Below are 12,575 nucleotides of genomic sequence, written 5' to 3'. Positions count from 1 at the left end.
ACATCCGAAGTGTTCCGCGGTGTCCCCACCCGTGCGAAAGCCGTACCATGGCTTAATGTATTCGAAGTGTCCGCAGTGTCCCAATCTGCACGAAAGCCGTCCCAGGCTTAAGTTGGAAGCCGTCCCAGACTTCATATTTCCGTACAATTTAAACACAACAACCCGTTAGTTGCATTGCTGTTCGCTATCGGTTTACTGCAGTGCGAATGCAAGTAAGATCGACCGACAAAATACTGCCGTCGCTTCGCGGAAATATCCTGGTGAGGATTTAATTAAACACAACGTAGGGTCCCGGCTAGCGCCAACATATTTTGGTGCCGTGACCAGGATTATCATCGAACCGAATAGTCGGTTACAGTTTTCGGAAGTCTATCGGTCGCGACGATCGAAATGTGAAATTTTCTTACGATTCTCTTACGGTTCTTCATACCGTACATATACAACAACAACCAAGTGTAATGACTACGAAGAAACTGAAATTCATGTCTACCATGTGAGAAAGTGCAATTAACAACTCGAAACCGCCATTGTTCAAGTTTAAGAACGATCTTCATAGTCGTTCACATTCAGTTCGCACAGAAAATAAAAGTGTTTGTGACAGCCCGCTGCTGTCTGTGTTTCAATTATGCATTCTCTATCGTGCGGCGAAAATCCATACGTATCGATAGAAACGGTCAGTTGGAAGTACTCAATTCAGTGTAAACCTTTCCCACGGTGCGAAATACCGATCAGAAAATGTGTTCTGACATGTGATTGCTTAGTTGTGCAATGGCGACGCCGCCATTGTAACATGAACTTTATCAGCGGAGAAGAAAATTACATGTGCTAAATAAATGAAATTGCCGCTATCTCCATTAAACAACGCTAATCTATCCACGAACCCATTCGAAATCAAATGCGCACACCTTCACTCACCCATCATAGAGATACGCGCAGATTCCATCTCCGCCCAGCGGCGAGATGTCAGAATGGCAAAGGTGACAGGTTGAACGTCAATTGGTTTTGCATACTCACTTCGCTTAGACAACGTGTTTTACATTCGGACAAAGGGACCAGTTTTTTTTTTTGTTAAAAGGAAAACCAATGTCGATCGAAACTATATCCACGACCCATCGTTACATTGAGGGCATCGTGCAATATTGTCTGTCTTTAGGCAGTTCGGGAGAACTGAACGAAGCAGACAGGAAATTTATTCGGACCACGTTTGAACATCTACGGGAGAAGTACGAAGAATATGAAAAATCCCTTATCAAAGAAAAGGTAAGCAGATGTGACCGTGAGCAGCTGCTGGATCCTATTGAAGAGGCTAGGTTGAGATTGTTACTTCATATGCGACGTAAGGGAACAGCAGCTCAAGCAATAGGATCACCCCAGTTGGAGCAGCGCAACGAACCGAGCAGCCCAGATCAGCACAAGAAACAGCCCGTGACGTCGCCTCCATTATGCTATATGTGTAAAGACAGACACTTCCTTTACCACTGCGGCATTTTCACCAGTTGGACTTCCACCAGGCGGCTGGAATTTGTCGAAAGGATTAAGGTATGTCTCAACTGCTACAATGATCGTCATGAGACAGCCAAGTGCACGAAGCCAGCTCGATGTCTGATGTGCACGGCAGCGCATCACTCACAACTCTACTATGGGATCGTCCTTCGAAAATAAACAGCAACAGCAGTCCATCAGCAGTTTTTTTTTTACTTGGTTTATTTCTCGGATCACTAATTTCATGGACATGAAGTCCAAAACTACTTTGTTTATTTTTGCGTTCGGCGAGCAAATAAATTGATCCTTTCATTTTGTATTTACGTTTGTATCATCCTACACATGCACAATTCTGAGCCCTGCTTTCTCCTCTTAATCATCAAGTCGATATTCTTTATTGGAAATAGAATCGAGATCATGCTGGAATCCATTAACCGCATGGCCGTAGAAGGTTTCAGTCCTCGTACATGGTTCCCGCAAGGTTCATCGTGCTAAAGGCAAGTTAAACAATCATCGCATTCAGCCACCGGGCAGAAATCCAATCCTGTTCGGGACAAATCGCCAGACGAGTTCCTGGCCCAAGCTCGGGGGAATCGAGCGGTTCCAGAATCAGCTGTAAAGAGCACAAGCCTCGTCGGTGGGTTCGTAGAACCCCCGGCTGGGACTTGACATCAGTTAAGTACCATTTTATTTCATCATCCACTCTTGTATTCGTACGGACTTTCGACCTTTCAGACTGTTCATTTATATGAAACGACAATGTGAATTCAACGTACACAAACTGCATCGAACCCAAGAGATGTGGATGAGGACAGCAACATTCAAACAACTGCCATCTAACAACGAGTGATTGCCTTTGTGATTTGGTAGCAGATCGAATCAGTAGGCAGTGCGATCATTTGTCAGTCAGCTTGCACATAGTGCAACCAGCGAGTTCTTCATCTGCAGCATGACATACACAGCTTACAATCAATCTTCCATACATTGTCATCTTGTGCATCGAATATTTGGCCAATCAACGGTGCTTTGGCAGTGAGCAATCGTCGCAGCTCCACTAGTGGTGGAACCAGCGGAGTCGCTCGGGTCTTGTCTTATCGACGCCGGCTGCATAGCAGTTGACGGAGTCGAATTCAAGTCTCCCGTCCTCGACGCCCATGGTTCGCCAAAGGATCATCGAGTACCAGCAAGCAGCATACTAAAATTATTGTGAATAGCAAATACAGAGAATTTGTGATAAATAGGCTAGTCAGGGAAATAGAACTCGTACAGTAATTTTGGATATGTAATAACAGTAGGCAGTTCAGAAATCGCATACAGTATTACACAGCAGTAATGAGTCTCAATTGTATCATGCTAAGATAGGTCAGGTCATTGACATCAGATAAAGTTTGTTGAAAGCGTAGTCTTTCAAGGCGGGCGGTATGTTGATGCACAATTGCATGTCAGAAGACAAGTTAAGTGAGCTTCACTGTACATGAAGTAGAAATCGATCAACTTTATTATTCGATCAGTTTTATTAGTAGTTGAGAGAGTTTGCGATTACATTCGTCTGCGTTATAGGCTTTCCGGCATATTCCACGTAATATGCTTTCCGGTAGAGACAAACTTTGTTCATATAATAATGTACGCAAACTATATAAGGGCAGTGCAGATCAGATCAGGCACGATACCTATTACGGTATTACGGTATTACAGTACTACGGTACTTCGATAGCATATCAAGTTTTTATATTCGTCGTGATTGTCGTAGTCATAGTAATTGTTTGTCATAGTCATTTTAATATACTAGTCAGTTAATCAGGAATAAACGCGTACCAGTTTATTACATCACATCCGAAGTGTTCCGCGGTGTCCCCACCCGTGCGAAAGCCGTACCATGGCTTAATGTATTCGAAGTGTCCGCAGTGTCCCAATCTGCACGAAAGCCGTCCCAGGCTTAAGTTGGAAGCCGTCCCAGACTTCATATTTCCGTACAATTTAAACACAACAACCCGTTAGTTGCATTGCTGTTCGCTATCGGTTTACTGCAGTGCGAATGCAAGTAAGATCGACCGACAAAATACTGCCGTCGCTTCGCGGAAATATCCTGGTGAGGATTTAATTAAACACAACGTAGGGTCCCGGCTAGCGCCAACAGGACTATTTAAAATTTTCTGTGTACTGTGATTGAATTTAAGCCCACTGCAATCAGTCTGCTTACGAGAAGTGAGCTTGTGATGTTAACAGATCAGTTCTAGTGAGTCTAACCCGAAAATGTTGATATCAATGTAATCTCAAAACACGTGAATAGTTTCGTGCGGAATTCTAGGGGTCATCTCAGAATCAAGAACGCTTTCGGATTAGTGATAGTGAACTCTTAAACATTCTAACCATACAGAGGGGAGTAAATTTATTTTGATCGCTTTGTCATTTGATATTCAGACACATTCCACCATAATTACATTACAGTTTGTTAAACACGATTTATTTATTCAATTTTTTTTTGAGTTTTAGTCGATTCTCAATTGTTAAAGTTCACATGTAGAAATTTGATTTTGTTGCCTACACTTATAAAAATTGATCTACTGAACTCTGGTTTGGTTCGTGCTCGCTTCTACTATCTCTTTTCAAACAGCCTAAATCTATACTAGCGCAGTTCCTACGGCAAAAACTATCACATCTTTCATCGTCTGTACTAATCTTTCACTTTCTAACAAGGTGTTTATATTCATCTAGGTAGGTAGTATAGACTTCAGTGAAGTTGGTTCGTTTTCATAGTTAATTCCGTTGTTTGCATTCGAGTTCAGTATTAATAATCGTCTATATCTAAAAACTATACAACAAGTTTCTACAAACGTATGTTTCGCGCCAGTAACAGGAAGTTCAACGTTAGAATCAGTTTGTGGTATAACATTCGTCTAACTTTAAAGGTGACTTTTTTAAGCATTTCGTACCATCCAATTGTGGCGGCTATGTGATGACAGGCTGTTTTAAGATTCAAAGTCCAAATGGTATTGCTTAACAGAGTTTTTCACACCGTCTTTTGGTGCATTCGTATCGACAACAAATTTATAATGGAACTTGCATCTTGCGTGTTATTTTTGAATGCTAACTTTTTTTTTATTTGTCTGTAACATCATTTAACAAATTTTACACCTATAGTAGACACTTACGGTACTGGTTTTCCTCTTTGAGTTTTATTCTATCATCGTTGATTTCTTTCAGTGTTTCGTTCGACTCTGATGGGATATTGTATGAAATGACACTGTAGTCATCAATTATAAGTAATAAGGTTGCATTTTTTCTTTCAACGACTACCAGATCCAATGTGACATGAACAGATACGGGTTTCTAAAAAGGACTATCGTTCGGTTTACATACATTTAATGTGTATATAGTTGAACGGAAATTCTCAACGTCCATCGATAAATATAATCGAACAGCTTGCAATTTGATCTTTGGAGTCACTAATTGTATCAGGAATTGGGTAAAGCTCGCCGGTTTTGAATTGGTAGCTATGAGTTCTTTTACCATAGGATTTTTCCTGTGTCACGGTATTCAAATAATCATTGCATTACTCGTAGTTTAAACATGAAAATATACAGCTCAAAATGTTATCAAAATGTGTACAATATACATCGATATAAAAGAATGAAAATATCTTAAATACACTTGCACCCGATCACAATATATTGAAAACTTTGACTCTTATTTGGATTCTACAAAAACGACAAATAGTTTTCGACTAGTTACTTCGATATTGTTGGCAAGTTTTAATGCAATTTTTATCGTTTGGGCCCCTAACGAATATTTGTTTGAATTTAAACATGGGTCAGAAATCTGTGTTTAAATCTATCTGGTATTGGTTTCGTAACACGGTAAATACTCACTACAGTGATGAATGACTATGGTTTGGTTTTTCACTAAATTGTTGTACAACGTTGTTTGAGTATGGGGATTTATATGTTTATCTTTTTCTAATGTTTAGTGATTTTAATGGAAATGTAATGGAAAGAAAAAAAAAGGCACGGAATTCTCAAAATGTAGAATGAAAGTAAATTAGGTTAACCAAGTTGAACAACAAGAAGCCTTGTTTGTGTAGCTAGCTGTAATTATTTAGTTTGTGAAAAGGAAGACATGCATCAGGAAATCTGTTAACGAATCAGTACTATGTAAAAATTTCATTCAACATACAATTATATTTATTCTATTCAATTCCCCACGCTTTGTTCGGCAGTCACTTATTTATTTTCGAATTCCGAGGTGTATCACTTTTCACTTTACAAATTCAAACATAAAAATGATTCACTACCAACACAAAGTGGCTACGATTGAGACTTTTAATATGCTTTCCACAGCCTCATGTTGCTACAATGATATTTTCAAAGGCGTAACAATAGATCTATTAGGTGCGCAACTAGTTCAGTTTTAGATATTCGTCAATAGATGATAGCTTAAGTAATGAAAACCCAATAATAAGTTAACAGTTCTCAAAATTGCATGTCTCTGAGTATGCCCTTCAAGAACCATTTCCATTGGGTTGTCTTCTGGAATCTAAATGACATGTTCAGCCCATCGTTTCCGTCCAATTTTTCCTGTACGTAGATGGTTTATCGAGCAGTTTCGCAGAACGTTTCACCTTCTCGTACAACTCGTGTGTGTCATTTGAGCGATACAACTTTTCCAACGCTTTGCGATCACAATCTTCCTGGTTTTCGCTTATTATCATGGATATGAAATTTGTCCCTTTCTCGTAGTGGGTTTCTTACTTCATGTCTAGCTCATTGTAGTCTGACGTGTTTAATAAGGTTTCAAATTTCCTTTTTTGGCTTTCTCTATAATATTTAATTACGGGTAGAGGAGACCAATGGGTCTGTTTGGCCGGAGGGACAAGGCTTTTATAAAAAGGCTGTTATGCATAGTGACGACATCCATGGTGATTTTGGTGGAGTACTAGATCACCCATGTACCGACGTAATTTCAGGTGTTTTTGTGCTGTCGTTTGTACAGGAGCACGTTTGTTCTTTTTTTTGGCACTGTGTGTATGTGTGAAATTTTCGTAGATATTTTTACCGCCTAATTGTCTCAGCGTTGGCTTAACCGATTTTTACTAACCAAGGCTCGTTTGAAAGCTACAATTGGGCCATTGATCAAGCTCAAAGATCAAATGGGTGCGACTTCTGGTTTCGGAGATACGTTGGTATAAGTGCCGTAACCGACAAAACGCGTTGATTTTTTACCGCGCAAGTTTCTCGGAGATGGCTGAACCGATTTCAACAAACTTAGACTCGTTTGAAAGCTACTATTGGGCCATTAATCAAGTTTAGAGATCAAATGACTGCGACTTCTGGTTCCGGAGATATAATGGTATAAGTGACGTAACCGACAAAACACATCATTTTTACCGCTCTAATGCATACAAGGGTGCCAACATTTTGGGACAAGACCAATCTGCTTCAATGAATTTTTCAGTATCTCTCGTCAGAAAACTCGAATGTTGGCAAACTTCATGGAGCAATGGCGAACTGGGACGATGGCTACACTCCATTATCCCTAGGGTATCGACGAAACCTTGGTTCAGGGGAATGAACGTGAGTCGCGATTTCATTCGTGTTATGTCGCGGCTCATGTCAAATCACTACACTTTCAACGCACATCTCCGGCGTGTTGGGCTCGCGGAGAGCGGTCTCTGCACCTGTGGCGACGGTTATCAGGACATCGAGCATGTCGTGTGGTCGTGCGTAGAGTATCGTGACGTCAGGTCGCAGCTACTGGAATCCCTTAGGGCCCGAGGTAGACCGCCCAAGGTTCCGGTTCGGGATGTGTTGGCGAGTCGGGATAGTTTATATATGCTTCTCATATACCAGTACCTTAAACACATTAATATACAAGTGTAACCCGTAGTATCCTCTCTCTTGTCGAGGCTAAGAATAATCTTCACCTATAGGTTCGAGCCTAACATTCGCCCGATTCTCCCAATCCCTAGCCTGTCCACCATCTCTGTCGAAAATAACAAGATCTTTTTGCTGTCACTAATTTTTTCGTTCCCTCTTTCTCCGTTTCTCCACCATCTCGATGTCAACTAATTAGATCTTTGTCGTATTTAGTCATTCGTTCCCATACCCCCTTTTTTCACTCCGTTTTTCACAAAATTACTTCTCCATGTTTCTTTCAATCTCTTAGGTAACATCACCATCATCGTCCACGGAAAACTGCTCCAATCGATGACCAACATGCGGGCCACCCGCTGGGTATCCGTGGCCTGGGGGTGTTTCTCGCGGACCCATTGATACGTAGAAACGTCATCTGGAAGACACTCGTATTATATTCAATCCATCGACCATTGCCGATCGCCAGCTGCAGGCTGAATCTGCCAGAATAGACCATTGCGACCGGAATACGTCACTACCCTAATGATAATATCCTAGTTTTAAGTTAGTCGTTAATCAAGATTAGAAAATACCCTTGGCATCTTAGAGCTTTAGCAGTGTGCCTTTATATTTTATTATTGAATAAAAAAAACATTTTGGGATTACCTCTAATTTCGTAAAGCGATGGAGCTCAAAAGTTTAAGCACTTCGTAAAAGTCCCCTTGCAAAATTTGAGCTAAATCGGACATGGGTACGGGGTGCTACCCGGCGATTGAGGTTTGAAAATTTTCGATCTTTCCGATGAGATTTCCGAAATCGAAATTTTTTGTTTGATGCCAAACGTCTTAATATTGCATGAAACGTCAAGATTTAGTATCACCTCACATTTTTTTTTTAATCGACTTTCTGGGACTTAAGTCCTAGAAAGTTGATAAAATTTTTTTTTGATGCCAAACGTCTTAAAATTGCATGAAACGTCGAGATTTAGTATTACCTCAAAAATTTTTTTTTGAAAACGATCGACTTTCTGGGACTTATGTTCCAGAAAGTCGATTAAAAAAATTTTTTTTTTAATTACACTAAATCTTAATGTTTTATGCAATTCTAAGACTTTTGGCATCAATTTTTTTTTTCAATTTCAGAAATTTAATGTACTTGCCCATCACAATAGAATCCTGAAGTCGTAAGACCTCTCCTCAAAACGACTAATTTGAATGAGTAAGGGTCGTAAATTTCGGATTAATCTAAATCCGTCAACGATTTTCCAATGAAACAAAAACCATTTCAAACCCAAACGTTAGCGAACGCTGGAGGAGGAAAAGGTAGATGCGAAAACTACAAAAATATCACTAATGCTTCCGAAACTATGTCTAATATGAATAAGACCAAAAGTAACGAGGGGGGCTTTTTACATACCTTCGCTATACAAAATGGTGCATGCTAACTTTTTTTCACGAATAAACGTTGATGAATTTCATGTGTTTCAGATATTTTGTCAAACTCGGCCAACCTACCCCGGCTCCGCATTTTGAATGAATACAGAGTTTTTAGAGAGTTCTTTTAGCATAAAAAACGCGTCTTTTTACCTGACGGCTAACATCGACATTGCATGTCGCTGGTGTACCAAGATATATGAACTCGTCGAAAACCTCGTATCGTACCCCAGATATATCCACCTCAGATCCAACACCTTGTAATGTTTAAGTTTTATTTATGAGTAAAATTACATAGTGTGCTAATTTAGAAGTTGGCGATTAACGTGCAGATGAGATACAAAGATAGATGGGCGCACTGATCGGTTTGACAGAAGTCAGGCGGGTCTTTCCGCCAAAAAGAGTCTCTTGCGGTCGAGATGCGGCCACGGTCGGTCGATCTGGGCGCAAACAGCGGATTCGAGTCCGCTTAAGCGGTGAAGTTGTTGATGAAAGGCGATCAGATTTATCGGTCACGGCCATGAGGTGCGCGTTTCAAGTTCTGGACAATGCAGCGTTCGCAATGAGTGAGAACAGGAGTTGGATACGGCTTACTGAGTAGTCGGAACATTAGTCACAGTGCGCGAGAAAAAGTTGACGATAGGTGGATTTCTGAAGAGAACTTTCCGGTCATCCGTAGTAAGAAAGTGCCGCTGCCCGTCGGGCCGACTCGTTACTGTTTGTCGGATTCGGTCACAATGTTGTCGCCAGTTGCGCAAACAGATCGCAAAGTACGGTCTTGGGCTCATCCCTCCGGACTACCATTAGCAACGCCATGATCCCCGTCATAAGCGAATTGATATCAGGAATCCGAGACAAATAATGAGGTGAGTCTGCACATGCAAAGCCACTTCCTTTTCGCACATTAGTCATGGCGTCAAACTGCTCATGTGATGACGCTAATTTTTTTATAACAACCTTTTGCGCTGCATCGTTTTCTATAAAAACCTCTACTCCTGTTAACCAATAAGCACATAGCAATGCCGCATTATGACACCAAATAATCACTTATTGGCATTTCAATCGCTCTTGCGGCTGAATTAGAGTTGACATTGACAAAATAATGCATAGGGCACTGGTCTTACAAACCAGTTGTCGAATGTTCGAGCTCCAACCTGGACAGATTCGTAGTGTCAGTAGAATCGTAGCACTAGCCATGCAATGGTTCTGTACACTCTGAATCAGCTGAGAAGTCTTTTGAAACAGAAGGTCAAATTCCTCTACAGGAATGTAATACCAAGGCTTTTATTGACAAAATATAGGACTATTCATGGATAAGGCTTATATATAACGAGTGTGAATTTTGAAAGCTGAATGCTGATTTATTTACAACAGGGAACCTTTCAGAATGTTGATATAGAGCAATACGAATTTTCTATGCTTATAAAAGGCCACTCTACAGCCATTATTAGTGCCTACTGGTTACCTAGATGCAGAGATGGCATTTCACTAGAGTGATACACCAGGGCGTAGGTTTCAATTATACACTGCGGATACATTTGCTGCGCTCCACACAAAGAGGAAAGCGCACTTCTTCTCAGTGTCCAGACAGACAGACTTTGAGTGCGAGCTTGTGTTGAAAGAAGCTGGTGCGAGAGAATAACATTCTCTTCGCACGAATCGCTCTCACGTGCTCTCGCCTAAATACACCCAAGTGATCACTGGCGCGTGATGGTGGGCGAACACTTCTGTGAACTTCAATTAATAGAGAGTAGATCTGGCCTTGCTATGAAAAATTTGCAATGAAAACCGAAAATTTTAACGATAAATTGTTTTATTTTGCTGATTTTTCGTGCCCGCGCTTTTTCTACGCAAACCATACACCAGAGTGCTCACCGGCGTGTACACCTCTGTGAAAGTGTCTCTATCTGCTCTAGCACTTTGATGCGATTCAGTGAAGGAGGCAAAAGGTAATAAACAAACGAACTCATGATGCGAGCACACTTTATACAACAGTGGTGTATATATGTGAAAGAGAGGAGCTCTCGTTGAAGTTGTCAGTGCGAGGGGAGAAATTTTGCTTGCTCTTCGTCACACAGAGGAGATGTACAACTCTGCCTGGATACACCGCTTTGCGATCATGTTAGGCATCGCACACGTCTGTATGCGCCAGATCAAATATTATATTAGCTCTACCAGTGGGTGTTTTAAGAATACAAGTAGAGCTCTTCATCAACTTCTCTTCGACAATTGCACGATACCTCTCGATTATGCGGAATTGATGTCTTTTTCAAAGAAATCCACCCCGTTGTATCGGTACCACTGTAGAACGGGATAAAACAAATTTGCTAGGGACATCACCTCCATTAATGGCTTTATAGAACTGTAGTCCGGGAAGCTGCCCGTAACCCATCGTCACGCACGAAACGGCATCCTAGATGATACATCTTTTCGTATTTCATAATAATCACATTGTATAACTTACAAACACATCTACTGGCATCTAGATTGTGTTTCAGTATCCTATTTGGTTGCTTACTGGTCGAAAAGAGTGATATTCTTCTCGCTGAAGAATATTTCTGGTGTTTTGGCTGCTATCGAATTTCTTAGCGATATCATAATCCGATAGCTCTAGGTCGTTATCAGCACCTTCAAATGCAGTTTCTAATGTTTAGTTCTACTATGACACTTGCTGTTAACCTGCCGATCAATAGTATGCTGCTCAGGAAGATGTTTGAAAAATCTGCAATTCGTACCGTCAAACTTTTCGAGTTCTGGCAGGAAGATTTGTTCCCATCTTCCTGACAGCTTGTAGCTAACGCATGAGTGATTTATTGGTGAACGTTTACTAATATAAAGTTACATCGTAAAACGTAGTTGCGCACCGAGTAACACAAAAAATGCGACCAGATTTCCTAGTAACAAAGTTCTGCAAGTGGCAAATTAATTGTGAACAATTAATGGTATGCCTACAACGATAAAACACAGGCAATTCAAATGACTTCGATGAATTAAATAATAAATAACTCAGACACAATGACATTTTTCATAATAGTGGATTCGTAGGATTGCAAGTTAACGTTTAGTAACTGTCAAGGCTAGCATACAATGTGTCATTTTTCAACCATAGATAAACATATTGTTGTTCATTAGAAAGCCGTCCATGAGATCTATACAACTATCTAGAATAAATCTGATATACTATTAGGATTCTATAGGGAACTCAAATAAGAACAGATTTTCATCTAACAATATTAACAACTTTCTTAAATATAACACTGCGGATTCGAATCCGAACGCTACGCTGAGTTTAAAGCTACTGTTGCAAAGTCCAAGCTCCCGTAGGAATCTGTTTCTTCTAGTATGTCAAGCCTTGCTTGGAAACGGTATACCAGGATTTTACCTTAACCAAAGTAGGAATCTCCGGTTGCGGGTGGTAGCTAAGCTCCACCGGTCGACATTGGCCCGTGGCAAGTGGGGTGATGGTGGCGATTCCACCAGTCATCTGCGGTGGGAACTCGGTACAGCCGGACGGGTACGATCTGCGGGGACAGTACGTGGGACGCGATGTCGATTGCGGTTGATACGTATCGAAGGGAATGTGGTAGTGTTTGAGCTGCTGGTGATGATGGTATCGAACGTTGCTTGGCTTTTGCTTCGCCCTCCCATTCATCAGGATTGATTGCTTGCGACTGCTCGCACGGGTGGACTTACTCGTAGGATTGCTGGTTGACGTTTGTGATTTCGGTATGGTGGCAGTCTTTTGGATTTCCTCTGTCCTTGGTCCGTAGGATGCATCTGATTTATACACTGTAAAGAGATTTATTTCAGT

General features: G+C 40.9%; 2 protein-coding genes across 7 annotated transcripts in view; one reads left to right on the top strand and one right to left on the bottom strand.

The window, feature by feature from the left end:
• The first annotated feature begins 308 nt into the window (after positions 1-308).
• Positions 309-3,742, top strand: LOC131432549 (uncharacterized). The gene is made up of 2 exons (XM_058598889.1): positions 309-1,539; positions 1,890-3,742. Exons 1-2 carry the CDS (start codon positions 1,084-1,086, stop codon positions 1,914-1,916), a joined length of 483 nt encoding a protein of 160 aa, XP_058454872.1. The 5' UTR covers positions 309-1,083; the 3' UTR covers positions 1,917-3,742.
• Positions 3,743-3,854: 112 nt separating this feature from the next.
• The window catches only part of LOC131432547 (Kv channel-interacting protein 4-like), a 119,212-nt gene continuing 110,491 nt past the window's right edge, over positions 3,855-12,575 (bottom strand). For all 6 annotated transcript variants that reach the window (XM_058598883.1, XM_058598884.1, XM_058598885.1 and 3 more), the window contains one exon: positions 3,855-12,553. The gene's annotated coding sequence lies outside the window, so the exon portion shown is untranslated. The remainder of the gene's footprint in view (positions 12,554-12,575) is intronic.

This window comes from Malaya genurostris, chromosome 2, assembly GCF_030247185.1.
Source record: "Malaya genurostris strain Urasoe2022 chromosome 2, Malgen_1.1, whole genome shotgun sequence".
Taxonomy (NCBI): Eukaryota; Metazoa; Arthropoda; class Insecta; order Diptera; family Culicidae; genus Malaya; species Malaya genurostris.
The sequence above is the reverse complement of the archived record's forward strand: the minus strand, read 5'-3'. Positions and strand labels throughout refer to the sequence as shown.

Bases quoted from the DNA above. Each gene is read 5' to 3' on its own strand.
- LOC131432549 (XM_058598889.1), top strand. From the start codon at position 1,084: ATGTCGATCGAAACTATATCCACGACCCATCGTTACATTGAGGGCATC. The intron at 1,540-1,889 runs GTATGTCTCAAC...TATTGGAAATAG, and splicing joins AATTTGTCGAAAGGATTAAG to AATCGAGATCATGCTGGAAT.